The sequence below is a fragment of the Ascaphus truei genome, chromosome 14 (genome assembly GCF_040206685.1).
Source record: "Ascaphus truei isolate aAscTru1 chromosome 14, aAscTru1.hap1, whole genome shotgun sequence".
Taxonomy (NCBI): domain Eukaryota; kingdom Metazoa; phylum Chordata; class Amphibia; order Anura; family Ascaphidae; genus Ascaphus; species Ascaphus truei.
The window spans coordinates 48843065-48861065 of NC_134496.1; the positions used below are offsets into that span (position 1 = coordinate 48843065).

General features: G+C 44.8%; 1 protein-coding gene across 5 annotated transcripts in view; it reads left to right on the forward strand.

The window, feature by feature from the left end:
- Positions 1–12399, forward strand: part of SLC7A14 (solute carrier family 7 member 14) — a 74543-nt gene extending 62144 nt beyond the window's left edge. For all 5 annotated transcript variants that reach the window (XM_075570811.1, XM_075570810.1, XM_075570812.1 and 2 more), the window contains 5 exons: positions 182–399; positions 3016–3162; positions 3667–3875; positions 3998–4875; positions 11887–12399. In XM_075570811.1, coding sequence (XP_075426926.1) covers positions 182–399; positions 3016–3162; positions 3667–3875; positions 3998–4875; positions 11887–12203 — 1769 coding nt within the window. In that variant the 3' untranslated portion in view covers positions 12204–12399. The remainder of the gene's footprint in view (positions 1–181; positions 400–3015; positions 3163–3666; positions 3876–3997; positions 4876–11886) is intronic.
- Positions 12400–18001: the final 5602 nt, after the last annotated feature.

The window sequence follows — 18001 nt, forward strand, 5'->3', positions numbered from 1 at the left end:
TGAATAATTCGAAGCACATTTCCCACTCTCCATTTAAATATAAAACCAGGACGGGGACATTTCTTTTCCCCCCCATTTTTTTTAGACGCTGGAAGATTAGGGGTACAGAGGATTTCCCATAATGTATGTAGAAAGAGAAATGGTATATTTTCTTGAAATAGTGTTTCTTCCATTTTTCCAGGCAAAGGAGAAGAATCGTACCCGGATCTCCTGGCTTTGGTTATCGCCGTCGTGGTAACAATAATCGTGGCACTTGGGGTGAAGAACTCTGTTGGTTTTAACAATGTACTGAATGTCGTTAACCTGGCGGTGTGGGTGTTTATCATGATAGCTGGTCTTTTCTTCGTCAATGGCAAGAACTGGTCAGATGGGCAGTTTCTGGCTCACGGATGGTCTGGGGTAGGTGTCTTCTTATGAAATGTTTTGCTAATTAGAGCCAGGCCCGTCCCTAGGCATACTTCAGGTACGGCACCGCCTAGGGGCAGCATGTCTCCGGGGGGTAGCCACTCCTGGCGACACTACTTTTTAATAGGTGGAAAGCAGGGGGTCTCTGGAGTTGCACCATGTTAATTTCAGCTCCGGGGACCCCCTGCTTCTAGAGATACTCACCTCCTCCGTAGGTGGTTCCGGTATCTCCTTCATGTGTTAAAGGTCCCGTGTCACGTGAGCCAATAGGAAGCCGTAAGGGGTGATGTCGTGGCTTCCTATTGGCTCACAAGACAGGAGCTTTAAACACCGGCAGCCTCTTCAGAGCTAAGTATCTCTGGAAGCAGGGGTCCCCGAAGCTGAAATTACCGGGGTTCATCTCTGGGGACCTCCTGCTTCTAACCTAGGGGGAATAAAACAAATTGGGGGAGGGGGGAAACGGGGGAAGGGGCAACCTTAATGGTGCTTCCCTGCGGGGGGCATATAACCTAGCTACGGGCCTGACTACAGCACTGTTTTAAGGTCATTTTTCTCATAGACAATGGACAAAAGAGCATTTGAAAGATTGAGACTTAACATAAGGTTTATACTTGTAATAATAATATTATTTGTCTTTATAATGTATATTTATTTACATCATATTGATTCCCCGAGGTATGATATTATACAGTTACATGTTGATATTATCATCTCGTGTAACATTTGGGATTTGCAGGACTTCGTCTGAATTGATGTGTTTCTGCTTATTCTTTGCACCTCGCCATCTTTTTGGGCCCCACCGAGACTGGTTTTCATCCCAGGATAATCTGAGGCCGAAAACCTTTCAGTTGGTGAAACAAACAAAAACATCATCCAGAATATAAACTGTCCCATGCCAGATATGTCTCTACGTAGGAATAAGTACGACAGTTTGTAGCAAAGAAAAGTATTGATGGGATTATTGTACCCTTTGGACTCCAATCCATGATATCTACAGCCTTGCTACATTACAAGTTCCTACTTACCCTTATATGATGATAAAAGAGGGCCTTATTTACTAAGTAGCGCTATGCCATAAGACCCCTTACAGTGCAAAAAGAGACCTTATAGCAGGGATTCTCGACTCCAGTCCTGAAGACCCCCCAACAAGTCAGGTTTTCAGGATATCCCTGCTTCAGCACAGGTGGCTCATTGATTGAGCCATCTGTGCTGAAGCAGGGATATCCTGAAAACCTGACCTGTTGGGGGGGATCTTGGGGACTGATGTCGAGAACCCTTGCCTTATGGAGTGGGCAGTAAGGTGTCTTTCAGCACCAGCAGATCACTTATGTTATAGCAGCGTTTACTAGATATGGGCCATAATATTAGGGGTCCCCAAACGAAGGTGAAACGGTAAACATTTTGCTTTTCAATTTAAAAGCGTTGCAGCATCAGACGTCATTTAAAACAGTTCAGTTACCCTCCTACTTTGCAGCTAAGAGCTGCTGTTTTTAAATGGCCCCTGATATATGTCTGTCCACGTAAATGTGGTCATTAAAGCTGCAGACAAAGCAATATCCTACGTGTGGTTTTTGTTTTTTTTAAACACTGAATGACATTTTTAATGTATTTTAATGCAGGGGGGCGCAAACTTTTTTCCCTGCGCCCCCCTGACGGCTGTCCCCTCACTCCCGTGAGCAACGTGACGTCACATGACCTCGCAGCGTCATTTTGACGCCGCGTTGCCATGGCGCCGCAGGGAGGAAGCCGCCGGAGCCACGGTAAGTTAGGTTTACAGAGGCCCTGCAGCTCCCCCGGCACTTAATTTAAGTGCCTTCGGGAAGCGCGCGGGGCCTCTGTAAACCCCGCGCCCCCCGTCGGCAGTGTCGCGCCCCCCCTGGGGGTCGCGCCCCACAGTTTGCGCACCGCTGTTTTAATGTACCAAGCATTTTTTGTTTCTATAGCAACCATTTACAAAGTCACATCCCTTTCCTCTTCTGAAACAGGCTCTCGCCCCGCCCTCTCTCTAGCAGTGCATCTAGTGACTGCCTGGTCACATGGTCTTCCCCACTGAACTTTGCATCCTTGGTCCTCTTCTGCTGCACTGACTGCCATCTAGTGAACCCCCCAAGCCGAATCTTCGCCGATCAATCACAGGCGAACAGATCGTTTGACAACTTAGCTAATTACTTATCATGGTGTGGATTGTATTAATGCACATATTAAATGGGGGGAAAAAATAATAAAAATTTTGCAAAACGGCAGCTTGACCTGCTGCTTTAAGGACGATATTCACTAATCTCGAATACAATGTATCGCACTGCGACCCTGCATTAAATGCCATTCAAAGCAGTGCTAGTTAACTCAGGATAGCAGCGTGACGCTCCGCGTTGGCGCTGAGTGATTATCAGCGTGAATGTTTACTCGATTTCGGAATTACGGATTTATTGCATTGCTCTGTACATAATCTCTCAGAAGCATTTATCATGCGGAAAACAATAAGACATTATGGTTTGGTCATTTTCCAATCTAATATCTCGGAGAAACAAATGTTTAATGACTTGTCATGTTCTGCGCGTTGTTCTGTCTGATTGCAGGGCCATTTAATGATTCCATGAATATTGCTTCCAGGTACTGAAAGGCGCCGCCACTTGCTTTTACGCGTTCATTGGGTTTGACATCATTGCAACGACCGGGGAGGAAGCAAAGAGCCCCAATACCTCCATCCCATACGCCATCACCGCGTCCCTGATCACCTGTTTAACAGCATATGTATCTGTAAGTACTGTATGTGTAATGACACGTGTTAGTGATATTAGTTCCTTCATGGCCAACACCATACCTACTCTTCCCAATTTATTAATAGATATTATTTTCCCCGTTGGCTTGTATGTTCCAGAAATGCATCTCTTTTACACATCGTGACGTCTTGTAAATATTCAAAGAAATAAATAATGTTGCCTTCTGGAAGGATGTTGAAATGTTGATGGGACAGTACAACAATATAGGGGGGTTCCTAGACGATCAAGATAGTAATTGTGCATAAAAATAGGACACATTTTTCTCTTATACCCATTTATTAAAGGAGAGATACAGCATAGCCATGGGTTAACGACTAGTAGCTTTGGGCTGAATATGGAAACAAGCTATAAAAACATCGGTGACATCTAAATATGTCCTCTTCTCGGCTACCACTGAATATGGGGGAAGAAGAAGTTTGCCTCCATGAAGAACCTCTCGGTGTATTTACATTTCTAACCTTACTTTTCTTTGTCTTTACAGGTTAGTGTTATATTAACATTGATGGTACCATACTACATGATTGATACAGAATCCCCACTAATGGAAATGTTCGTGGCCCATGGATTTTATGCTGCTAAATACATTGTTGCCATTGGATCTGTAGCGGGGCTAACTGTGAGCTTGTTTGGCTCATTGTTTCCTATGCCTAGAGTTATTTATGCAATGGCTGGTGACGGGCTTTTGTTCAGGTCAGTATCATGTGTTGTAAGTTATATATTAACCTTACTGAAACTTGCCTGCTCCTGAATTACCGTATGACACATGCATTGTGTTTTCATGTGGCCCTAACATGTCTCCATTGTATTTTTAGGTTCTTGGCCCATGTCAGTTCCTACACAGAAACTCCAGTGGTGGCTTGTATTGTCTCTGGATTCCTAGCCGCACTTCTGTCCCTGTTGGTCAGCCTTCGGGACCTCATAGAAATGATGTCCATCGGCACTCTCTTGGCGTATACCTTGGTGTCTGTTTGTGTCTTACTATTGCGTTACCAGCCCGAGAGTGACATCGATGGCTTTGTCAAGTTCCTTTCTGAAGAGCACACCAAGAAGAAAGACGGTATCCTTGCTGACTGTGAGAAGGAAGTTTGTTCCCCAGTGAGTAACGGAGAGGAATTCAGTGGGCCAGCAACTAACACGTGTGGTGCAAAGAATTTACCTTCCCTGGGAGACAATGAAATGCTTATCGGCAAATCTGATAAGTCCAACTACAATATAAACCACCCGAATTATGGAACAGTCGATATGACATCGGGAATAGAAGCAGATGAGTCTGAAAACATCTATCTTATCAAGCTGAAGAAACTTCTAGGCCCGCGATATTATACAATGAGGATTCGCCTTGGCTTGCCTGGGAAGATGGATCGCCCAACTGTTGCTACTGGTCATACCGTCACCATCTGTGTTCTGCTCCTTTTTATCTTGATATTCATCTTCTGCTCTTTCATTATATTTGCCGCGGACTATGTGTCTGACCAGGCTTGGTGGGCGATCCTCTTGGTCGTTTTGATGGTACTGCTGATCACCGCATTGGTCTTTGTAATCCTACAACAACCTGAAAACCCCAAAAAGTTGCCTTACATGGCACCGTGTGTGCCGTTTGTCCCTGCATTTGCCATGCTGGTGAACATCTATCTCATGCTGAAACTATCTTCTGTTACGTGGATCCGTTTTGCAGTCTGGTGTTTTGTTGGTAAGTTATTGATTGTTGTTAATGTTGATTATCAATCAGCAGAAGCCTTTGGTGTGATCGCATTGTTAAACCATAGCATAAGCTCTAGTACAAACTGAATCTCCTCAATCACTTTCTCATTGCCAACGGATGTAGTAGTTGTGTTGCTTTTGTGGGTTTATTTAGCAAGCTCAGGATAACTGTGCCTTGCAGCACCTGCTTACAATGAAGAAACTTGTTAGTCCCTTTTTGGCACGGTACATCGGCAGTAACACATGGTCAGACAAACTTGCCTATTGTGAGTTTTGTTTGTGTATAGGAAATGTAAAAACTTATGGGAACAAAATGATGTATATCCTACAGTAATGTTGTCATGCAAACCCTATTATATATTTACATAACCACACTCAGAATGGTTAAATGATGTATGGACGGACTCGCTCATCTTGTGTGAAGGTTAAACAGACAATTTTAAGAAGCTATGTTCATGTTCCAATTAACAAAAGCCCCACATTATAGAAGAGGATAGAATGTATCTGGCCAAGGACAGAACTGCAACAGTAAAAAGACGGCTTTTCTATGTATGAACTATAATATTACACGTTTATAAATCTTTCTATAGCGTGTAAGTCTCACAAACATGTCAGTGAGGTCATTCAGAAGGTTTCAAATGCCATAATCATTCATTATCAATTTATTAATTGCCATTGAAGTAAATAACCGTTCTTTGGCCCAGATTCACAGAGGTGTGGTATTTACTTGCGTTACTATGAAGGACGTTGGTGCTAATGATATGCGGAAGAGGCGTTCCTTCTAACAGCGCCGATCCCCAGAGTTCCGGTGTAGTTACCGCGGGGATTTAACCATATCTTAGTTAGGTCAGAGATAAAGAGCGCGTTACTCACACCCAGACCCTGAGATAGGTCTGTTACAGGGTCCGGTTAAGTGTAACACCACAGTTACATCTTATTTAACCATCATAGTATTTACAGGGTTATTTCCCTCTCCTGTCTCTTTTATCTTTAATGAAACACCTATTCCAGGTCTGCGTGGGAGTAACGCCGCCTTTGGGTACGACGGATTTAACGCCATGTTATTTGCAGCTAACGCAAGGCAGCACTAACTTCCCATGTCATTAAGCCTATGCTAATGAGATCACTAACGAACGCTATTTTGCATGTAATTAGCTTTGTGGATTGGCGTTAACCTCAGGGAACATATCGTCCGTTGCTGATTTTGATAACAGTTATGTTCTGAACCCGGACTTAACGGGGCTGTGAGGATCTGGATTATCTGGGTCTTTATGGCTTTCTCCTTTCAGAAAACTCCCTTAGACGCAGATCCACAGAAGGGTGCAAAGCTTGGCCCCTTTTTGTGGACCTGGGCCTTAGATGGTTACATGTATCTTCCTTTTACTAGATAACTTTTTAGCCTACTGTAATACACTGTACACTCAGGACACCAACTCAAGTCACCCACTCAAGACACCAACTCAAGACACCAACTCAAGACACCAACTCAAGACACCAACTCAAGACACCCACCAAGACACCCACCAAGACACCCACCAAGACACCCACCAAGACACCCACCAAGACACACACCAAGACACACACCAAGACACACACCAAGACACCAACTCAAGACACACACCCAAGACACCAACTCAAGACACCTACTCAAGACACCTACTCAAGACACCTACTCAAGACACACACCAAGACACACACCAAGACACACACCAAGACACCAACTCAAGACACCAACTCAAGACACACACCAAGACACCAACTCAAGACACACACCCAAGACACACACCCAAGACACCCACTCAAGACACCTACTCAAGACACACACCAAGACACACACCCAAGACACCCACTCAAGACACCTACTCAAGACACCCACTCAAGACACCCACTCAAGACACCCACTCAAGACACACACCAAGACACCAACTCAAGACACACACCAAGACACCAACTCAAGACACACACCAAGACACCCACCAAGACACCAACCAAGACAAGTTTTGTGCATTTTCAACTCCTCCGCTTGGGATTGAGATGCTCCTCGCCGCCATGCAGGCGTTTTAGAGAATATTGTATCTGCGTTGTGAAGCTGATGGGAGGCTGGGAGATTCCCACTTGCGTGCAATCAGCCGTTGCTATCAAGAAGATTCAATGTTTTACCCGTAGGCGTTACAAAGCACGCGGTTCTTCCTTTAGAAGTATTTTAGTATAATAAATTCTACAATAAATAAGGACTTTGATTGTTAGCTCTTTGGGGCAGAGACTCCTTTTTCTATTGTGTTATGTCTGAAGCGTTTATCCCCATTTTGTGTTAGAATATTATGTCACGTGTATTGTAAAGCGCTGTGTACAGTGGCGGATTTAGAAAACTGACGCCCTTAGGCACGTGCCTGGTCCCGGGCTCCTCCTTCGTGCCACCCTCGTCCATCATGAAATGACGCCGCGACATCACATGGAGTCACGTTGCCATGGTAACGTGATGTCACGCGCCATTTGACGCCGCAACGTCACGTGTGATGTCACGTTGATTGCGTCCGTGGCAGCCGCCACATGTAAGCGCCTTCCCATCAGGCCCTATAGGCCTGAGAGCACGGTATCTGTAAAAGGGGGCGGACAGTCTGTGATTATCGGGCCGCACTCCGATCAAATGTATCATGGTCAGAATGACGTTTCAGAAATACGTTCTTGCAACAAACACACACACGTTTTGAGGGAAGACATCCTCTTCCTCAGGACCGGGGCGCGAGTTTACAGTGCGGTTTTTCTCTATTCAAACGATAGGCGCTATTTAAGAAAGGAAAAAAAGACCAAAATCCAAAAAAACAATGCAAAAAATCGTGGATTACCTTATGCGGCCGCCATTCGGCATTTATCACGCTTATTCTGACGGTGTTACGTTGGAAAGTGGTGTGTTTATGGGTGTGTCTAACGCAGGGGTGGGCAACTCCAGTCCTCACGGACCACAAACAGGTCAGGTTTAAAGGATATCCCTTCAACTGAGCCACTGATTGAGCCATCTGTGCTGAAGCAGGGATATCCTTAACTTGGCCTGTTGGTGGCCCTTGAGGTCTGGAGATGGCCACCCCTTGGTCTACTGTCTTGCCTGATCACTGTAATTAAAAAGTAAACATTATATATTGATCTCACCTCTATAGTGTTGCTCCCCTGTTTTGGGGCTGGTCGGTGCCTCTGCCACCTCTGAGATAGCCGCACTGCCTTTGTAATCTAATAGTCATTCATTTAGCTCTATTATTCTTACACGGCTTCACATTACGGCAGTGAGTGCTGCTTGGTTTACCAGTTTCCATTGACCAGTCAAATGAATGAAATACTTTACTATATATATTTATATATACATATTAGAATATTTCATTATGTTTAACTATGTATATACACTGTACGTATTATAAATATATATACATAAGATATACATAAGATATATATATATATATATATATATAGTTAAGTTATGGTGAGTAAAAAAAGTGACAAAAACCCTCCACAGCAAAGCATATAGCAAATGGAAATATTACTGTATGCTCATTTGCATGTCTTAGGCAGGTCTGCAACCCCGCCTTTCACCATCATCATCCAGCACACAGTGCTTCCACTGCAGCAAGGGATTCTGGGAAATGACATGCAGCCCTGCCTTTCACCATTATCACCCAGCACACAGTGCTTCCACTGCAGCAAGGGATTCTGGGAAATGACATGCAGCCCTGCCTTTCACCATTATCACCCAGCACACAGTGCTTCCACTGCAGCAAGGGATTCACATAAACTATGATATATTATATTAGAATTTCATTACTATAGGTAGTATTAATAATACATATATATGCTCACATACAGTGTTTGATTTGCTAACACTTATAACACAGCTTACCTAATAATATTCTTCCGCTCTCTACGTTCATCATAATTGTATGTCAACAAATACAAGTAACATTGCATGTACTAGTTTGCTTCTACGTTTGATACAAGCGTCCTGCACTTTCCATGTTACAAAGAAGCCCTGGTTTGGGCAATGTAAGTGCCCCCACAAAGAACGCCCTGTAAATAAATAGACCCCAACAATAGCAGATGAATTCACTAATGATTGGGAAGTTCACCAAGCCATTCTGTCTCATCACCTGGAACCTTTCTTCGATGCAGGGTGTGTGCAGCGCACAGCAAGAAGAGAGAGAGACGCAGGTCTGGCAAAAAATATTCTCTCTAATGGGAAGCCATAAAATAGAGGGTTGCAACCCCTTCTACGCGTTTCGTGCAGGTTCTGCACTTTATTTAATTGATTGTTATTATATCATTAATTACCCAGCATGCTCTTTCCCTTTCAATGAATGGATACATTTTGATATAGGATCAGGTACTTGAGCACCACCCCCCATTCATATGGAACCTGTCTTCAGCCTGTTTTGCATTAGCTCCTGTTGCTCTCATAATTAATTTGCGTACTAACAAGTTCTCATTTGTTTCACTGTATGCTCCAATTAGGTCTTTGTGGGTCATATTAATACATCCCCTCCCTCTGTTCCTTAAGCCTCTTCTCCTCTGGTGGTTCCTTTGAAAGCTGCTCAGGTGTCCTGCTTTATAAGCCACTGTTGATAAAATGTTCCCATGTGCCCATAGTTACTTAATTATTTAACTGAGGTCTAAAATTGAGATTTACTGTTGCTTCACCCCAGTGTAATTCAGCCCCCATAACCAGACCTCCTCTTCGTTGGCAGAACACAAGCTCTAGGACGCCATCCTCTCCATGAGGGGTGGGCAACTCCAGTCCTCAAGGGCCACCAACAGGCAAGGTTTTCAGGATATCCCTGCTTCAGCACAGGTGGCTCAATCAGTGCTGAAGCAGATTGATTGAGCCACCTGTGATGAAGCAGATACTGATTGAGCAAAAAGTTGCTGAAGCAGAGACTGATTAAGCCACCTGTGCTGAAGCAGGGATATCCTGAAAACTTGACCTGTTGGTGGCCCTTGAGGACTGGAGCTGCCCGTGCCCACTCTACATCCTTCCGCAGTTTAAGCATTATCAGACCTTTCCAAGGCAGACAAGCGTAATGTCAGGTTAGACCCGAGGGTTTAAAGGATACTAATAACAAGGTGGTAACCAAAGATAAGTGGAAATTGATATATACAGACATGTGTGTTCAGCTCTCTCCCTTACTCTAGATCTCTAAATAATGAATTCCCCGTATTACTTGCCGAATCAAATAAAGCAAGAATAAGCCAAACTGGTGCATTTGTTCCAGTATTTGGTTACAGCTGTTCCTGATGGAGCTTGATACAAACAGTGAAAGATAGGCAGAGGAACCATGTGTCTTTTACATCTTTGTACGCTTGATGCTTTTCGGGGTCACCGGTATAGTGCGCAATTAAAATATGGAATTCTCTTCTGAAGCAGATTATTTCCTTAAGACTTCTGTTGGCAGCTGTGAGTAATGAACACTGCATATTTAATGTTACATCAAAGCACCGTGCCTATAAAATAGCAATTAATACATTTTCTTCAACAGTTTTCGTATTCTTGGAACACCATTTGGTTAAAGGGCAGAGGAGCCATCAAAGGGGATCCATCAGAGCATAGAGTTTAAATTATAATTGGGCTGATGCAGGACAGCACTTCCCATGACTGGGATGAGTTAGGGCGTCATTAAATTTCCATGAGTAGAACTTGCACATACACCATCTGGCTCCCGGAGCACTGAAGCTTCCATCCATATCAAGAGATTTCTCTAGCACTTGTCATGCATTTTTAATATACAAAGCTGTCGGTGATAAAATAATTTAGCATCCCAAACAGAAGAAAACCTTCCTGGTGTGCGCAAATATCATGGCAACTGTGTGTCATCGACAGCCAAACTCGAGGCGCCCGAGCAAGCTTCACCCATGTGTTTATACATAGTCTATATCTGGTGTAAAAGAAGAAAATATAAGACGGCACATGGGAGGGGGGGGGGCCTCTGAAGGTCACTTTGCTTGTGACCTTTCACAGATTCACGTCTGGACATCTTCCCAGCGGCCCATTCATTTCATATGAGTGCGGTAACTAGATGCAGAAGGAATTTGCTCTCAAGTGACAGTGCCCTGACATGTCACCGTGCAGGGTGCGCGGGGTGAGGGTTCAATGATGGGTCAAGTATACCGACCCCTTTGAGGAACGAGTCAGTTCATTGTTGGGGGGTTGGGGGGAGGGTAAGGTGAGATAGGCGAGAAACAGAAATTAGAGCAGTGGTGAGCAAGGTGTGGGGGGCTTAACTTAGTATGGAGTCCTGGAGGGAGAAGTCATACTGTAGCTCTTCAGTTAATGCAGGGGTGCTCAACTCCAGCCCTAAAGCCCTCCCCCCCAACAGGTCAGGTTTTCAGGATACCCCAGATTCAGCACAGGTGGCTCAATCAGAGGCTCAGTCAAAGTCTGAGCCTCTGATTGAGCCACTTGTACTGAAGCAGGGACTAATTGAGTCACCTGTGCTGAAGCAGGGACTGATTGAGCCACCTGTGCTGAAGCAGGGATATCCTGAAAACCTGACCTGTTGGGGGGTGGAGGGGGGGTTTGAGGACTGAAGTTGAGCCCCCCTGGGTTACTATAACAATGTTACATTACAACTCTGAATGTATTTCCCTTGTATTGCAATAATCGGGGTGCATTGTGTTTAATGTTTTATTGCTTTTTTATTTTAGTGCCACATTTCGCTTGGTAGTTAATATACACTGGAATGTACGTAAACCCCACATCTGTGTATTAGCTTAGGCAACATGATATACTTCAAGGGCCGCATTGAGACCTATATTTAAGTGAACCAGCAGGAATGCGTCTTCCTATGACACAAGGTGCCTTATGGCCACTTAGTCAACAAACATCTTCTGCAGGTGTTTGATACCTCCCGCCTTTGTGTGTCTGGTTTTGGTGCTTTTTCAATCAAAACAGAAGCGTACCAGGTGTTGCTGCATTTTTCTGCCTCCATCCTCATTCTGATCTCTGCTCTGCTCCACCCCACAGGTTTGCTTATTTATTTCGGCTACGGGATGTGGAACAGCACATTGGAGATCAGCGCCAGGGAAGAGGTCCTGCACCAGAGCACATATCAGCGCTACGATGTTGATGACACCTTCTCGGTGGATGGAGGCTTCTCCCACGCCCCCGAAGAAGAGGACCTACCGGACTTGGGCAGTTCAGAACCGAAAGGCTACTACCAGCAAGCGCCGGAGGGCAAGGACAGCAACCGGCCGACTAGCAGGTCAAAAAGCAAAGGGAAGCACAAACAGGACTCGCACGGGCTGATTGCCAATGATGAGTTAGACTGCTCCCCGGAATAAAGGCGAACCCCACTGCGCTTGTGATTCACCTCGACTTTGGTCTAGAATGGGATAGCTTATCGGGTTCTGACTAGGAAACTCCAGTCCTCAAGGGCCACCAACAGGTCAGGTTTTCAGGATATCCTTGCTTCAGCACAGGTGGCTCAATCAGTCCCTGCGTCAGCACAGGCGGCTCAACCAGTCTCTGCTTCAGCACAGGTGGCTCAATCAGTGGCTCAGTCTTCGACTGAGCCACTGATTGAGCCACCTGTGCTGAAGCAGGGATATCCTTAAAACCTGACCTGTTGGTGGCTCTTGAGGACTGGAGTTGCCCACCCCGGGACTAGGGCTCTCCATCTATCTCACACAAAAGGCTGATTATTAAGTTGCAAAAAGTATTTATCACACTGCTGTTTATCATTTTCGGTTCATACACTGTTGGCTTAAATTATTTGATTGTTTTTAGTTTTTTGTTTTTTTTAAATTTATTACAAGAAAGTTAAAAAACCTCATCCAAATGAGGCAAGTATGCTACTAAATGATCACGTAGTGTGTATTCTTGTTCTTCGGGTGTACCTTTGAGCCAGAACTTATACACGTGTGTGTGTGTGTGTGTGTGTGTGTGTGTGTGTGTGTGTGTGTGTGTGTGTGTGTGTGTGTATACACACACACACACACACACACACACACACACACACACGTGTATATACATATATATATGCATATATAGTTATATGCATAGCATGTATGTATCTAAATCTACTGTTTTTATATATATATATATATATATATATGTATGTATGTATGTATGTATGTATGTATGTATGTATGTATGTATGTGTGTGTGTGTGGGTAGTCAATGTATTATTGCCACCATAGCCCCGCATTATTTTGAAAATACAAAAACAGAAGTGGACTAGATCCTCGTGACTTACTGTAGGTTGAAAGTACTCTGTGTGCCAAATGGTCAGGAGATATTATCATATTGCTGAATATATATGGAGCATCATGTGAAGCAGAATGTCACCTTCTGTCCCCATATAGAAAGGCGAAGGGAAATGCACCGTTCATATTAAAAGTTTTAGGCACCTTTTAATGTTTTTCATCAATTTCTACGAATAACAGCAAATAAAAACCCCAGATTGTGAGCACACACATCTCACACAGCTCTGCCGCCCCCCGCCTTACCCCGCTATCTCTTAGCATACAGCGCTTCCACTGCTGCAAGGGATTCTGGGAATAACAGATCATTCATTTGATTCCTGCACCTCCTTGGGAAATCTGTCGCAGGACTATCTGGCACTTAAAGGGTTAACAAGCGATTCATTGGAATAAGAATTCATTATAGAAGCTCCACCAATAATACGTCAGCGGATGTGCTGAGCGGTCTCCGAACTGTCTGTATTCCCCGGTATGCGCAGCACTAACTGAGCTACAGGTATACACTACAGTACATGTAACAAAGAGCCCCTGAGAATGTCATGCATCATGAATCTCATTGGTATATTCTCAGTCCATGTAGGATACAGTGGGGTAGCTGGACCAGGGCTTTGTACGTCTCTAAATACTGATAGAAACAAGACTAACCCTTCATCATTGCTCATCAGGCCAGGGGAGCTCAACTCCTGTCCTCAAGCCACCTCCCCACTCCCACAACAGGGCAGGTTTTCAGGATAGCCCTGTTCAGCACAGGTGTTTCAATCCGTCTCTGCTTTCAGCACAGTAGCTCAATCAGTCTCTGCTTCAGCACAGGTGGTTCAATCAGTCTCTGCTTCAGCACAGGAGTCTCAATCAGTGATTGAGCCACCTGTGCTGAAGCTGAGATATCATTAAAACCTGACCTGTTGGGAGGGGGGGGGGTGCTTGGGGACTGGGTTGAGCCCCCCTGCATTAGACAGCACTTTGAAACAGCTTGAATACTTCAATCCAGTTTCACCCGTTTTCTTCAGTCTGGGGGGTTTTATTCTTCCCGGAAATAGTTATATTTGCATGTTTCACTTTCAGTTATAACTTGTTGTGTGGTTTCTCCCGCTGCCTTTATTATATTCTCCCAGTGTTGATTTTGAGTGTATATAACGCCACTGATCCTCACTTAATGCTACTGATATGACTAAAGTCTTTATGTATATTGTTGTGCTATCGTTTCACGGTTACTGTAGTGTTCTCGGTGCTTTATAGATCACTATACAATAAAGGGATGGACGTACAGGAGAGTATAGAAAGCATAGGCCTCCATTTACTGCACACGCGGTCTTTCCCTCGCCCCGGACAATTTGAGCCGCATTCATTTCAATGTGGACACTGGCCCTTATTTAGTAAGCGGTGCTATTCGATGAGACATCTTCTGGCCCTGGAAAAGACACCTCGTGGCCCATTCCGTGGAAGGTGACTGCCGCCACCGGACGGTATTTTATGACGTAGCACCGCATAATAAATAATAAGCCACTTGCATTTTCTTGGACGCGGGACAAGAGGTCTTCACCGCATACTGACCGGGGACGGAGGCTTCCCACCCTGCAGGCCTGACAAATGGGAGGGCAGAGCCGCCGACAGCTTTCTGGGGCCCTGGGTTAGAGTTGCCACCAGGGACCCCCATGTCGGCGGACGTGTGAGCCCCCCCTCTTTCTCTTACACTCCCCCCTTCTCATACACCTCCTCGCTTCTCATCCACCCCTTCTCACACTCGCCCTATGGATTTCTCTCCCCCTTCTCACACTCCCCCTTTATTTCTCTCCCCCTTCTCACACTCCCCCTATGGATTTCTCTCCCCCTTCTCACACTACCCCCTCTATTTCTCTCCCCCTTCTCACACTACCCCGTCTTTTTCTCTCCCCCTTCTCACACTCCCCCTATGGATTTCTTTCCCCCTCTGTCTCTCACTCCCTCCTCCCTCTTACACCCCATCTCGCACACTCAACCCCCTCCTCCCTCAATCCCCCTCCCTCTCAAATCCCACCTCTCCTCACACTCCAACCCTCCTCCTCATACTCCACTCCCCACCCTACACACACACACTGAGGGGAGACCTCCGGTGCCGTGTGGATGTGGAAGTTCGGTCGAAATTCCGGCCAGGCCCAAATCACAGCACCAGACGGACAGCACCCCCCCCCCCGTCCCCCCTGCAGCCACCAAGCCCGGCCGTTGTCTCCCCCCCCCTCCCCCCTGTCGGCCGCCATGTCTAAGGGGGCTGTGTTTCTGAGAAGACGTAAAGCTTTTACGTTTGTTTCTGCTCACAGCTTAGACAAGAGGCCTAGTGAGATTTGTGTCACCCAAGACCGGGCAGACGTCATCACCTACGGAGGAGCGGGGGAGGGGGGGAGCGGGGAGGGGGGGGCGAGTGGGGGGGGGATTGGTGGGAGCTGTGGGGGAGGGGGAGGGGGGGAGTGGGGGGGGATTGGTGGGACCTGGGGGGGAGGGGAGACGGGGTGAGTGGGGGGGGGGGGTGGTGGTGGGGGGAGGGGAGACGGGGTGAGTGGGGGGGGTGGTGGTGGGAGGGGAGACGGGGTGAGTGGGGAGGGGTGATGGTCCAAGAGGCAGAGCGTGATACATCTCATGATAACGTTCCCCCGACTCCTCGGCTACATGTAAGAATCCCGCAGCGTGGGGCAAGAGGGTGGCGGCTGATTATAGTTGGGCGAGGTAACGCGCATACAGGGTGCCTTCCCCTCATTTAATGGCAAAACATATACTTTTACATTGATACCTAGTGTTTTAAGTGTTAATTGATTGTTAATTTGACCAGAAATAAATTATTCATTAGCTCGACTGATAGCAAGCTCCCGGAGTCACTCGTGGTCAGTCACTTCAACGTTTGAACCTCTTAATCCTGTGGCCTTGCAGTGCATGCTGGTAATCTAAAGCAGGGGTGGCCAACTCCAGTCCTCAAGGGCCACCAACAGGTCAGGTTTTCAGGATATCTCTGCTTCAGCACGGGTGCCTCAATCAGTGGCTCAGTGCTCAGCCACCTGTGCTGAAGCAGGGGCTGATAATATACCTCTTTCACTACAGGTGGCTTATGAAAACCTGACCTGTTGGTGGCCCTTGAGGACTGGAGTTTGCCGCCCCTGCTCTGAAGGGTTAAACATTAATAAGGCAGAAGCTTGCTTATTTTTCACTAACCGTTTTACGGAAGGTTATACCCAATTGGTTCCAACTATTAGACCAAATATTCTGCAATGCATTACCTATAGTATTCCTGTAGGTAGATCTCATATAGCCGTCAGCTGAAGTGAGGGCTTTGTGTACGATATCTGTACAAATAAACGACTATTTTTCAATCAATAGTGCTAGATTTTAAAATTGTGAGTATTACATATATATTGTACACTACACGTGTACAATATACATATATATATATATGTGTGTGTATATATATATATATATATATATATATATATATATATATATATAAAAAAAAAATATATATATATATGTATATATATATATATATACATATATATATATATACATATATACATACATTTACCAGCATTTTGCAATGTTACTGCATCAAGAATTAAAGAAATACATTTTAAAAATTACTTGGAATTGTGAAATGTAGATTATTAAAAATATATATATAATTAATTAAACCAGGCTAGTATCAAGAAATAAATATTGCACTAGTCAAATCTGCAGTTGCTGAAAAGAAATGCCTAACGTCTACCTCAAATTTTCAATGGAATTAAAATGTCATTAATATTTCAAATGTTAAAATGGTTAATTCTGGAGCAGTTCAAAGGAGGGTTAAGAAATCCCATGTTAGAGACTCTATACAGTTGAAATATTAGGCTCTACACCAGGGGTGGGCAACTTCAGTCCTCAAGGGCCGCTATCAGGTCAGGATTTAAGGCAATCACTGCTTCAGCACAGGTGGCTCAATCAGTCCCTGCTTCAGCACAGATGGCTCAATCAGTGGCTCAGTTGACTGAGCCACTGATTGGGCCACCTGTGCTGAAGCAGGGATATCCTGAAAACCTGACTTGTTGGTGGCCCTTGAGGACTGGAGTTTTCCACCCGCGGGTTACAATTCTGGCACTATTGTTGTAGAAAAGTCTGTTTTCCTGCTGCAGAGTCAGCTTGCAGATATCTCCTGCGCTTCTCTTGGTCTGCTCTGTATTTTGCTGTGTGCAGATGGCCTTGTTGGTTGCTCCTCTCTGCAGCTCCGGGGCTGACAATGCTGTAATTGTTACCGTTTGTTATTTTTGTGCTTTCTGAAACGCCGTTGGTGCGCTGGACCAGGACAATGGGGTGTTGTGGTCGTTTAAACCAAGGAACGAAAAACTAAATATATGCAGATATATTATGGAGTGACTTATTTTCAAATGATTGTGTGTTAATATATCGATTTAAAAACTACTATCGGAAAATGCAGTTTACCAAAATGTGTATATTTTAATAAACGCATAAAGCTTTTGCGTGTGACTTTCATATAATTATGTGTAAAAAAAAAAAAGCATTGTTAATTCAAAGTTTGGAAAACAATTCTGTCTCAACGTATGTCATTTGTACAGAATAAATATATGAAGGGGGTATACCAGGGGTGGGAAACTCCAGTCCTCAAGGGCCATCAACAGGTCAGGGTTTCAGGATATCCCTGCTTCAGCACAGATGGCTCAATCAGTGGCACGGTCGAAAACAATATATATGGTGTGTATGTGTGTATATATAAATGTATGTGTGTATATATTATATATTGTGTGTGTCTAGATGTGGATGTTGTATAGATGCATATGTATATAGCGTGTATGTATAGATATATACATGTATGTATAGATGTATATACAGTATATGATGTGTGTGTACATATACACACACAC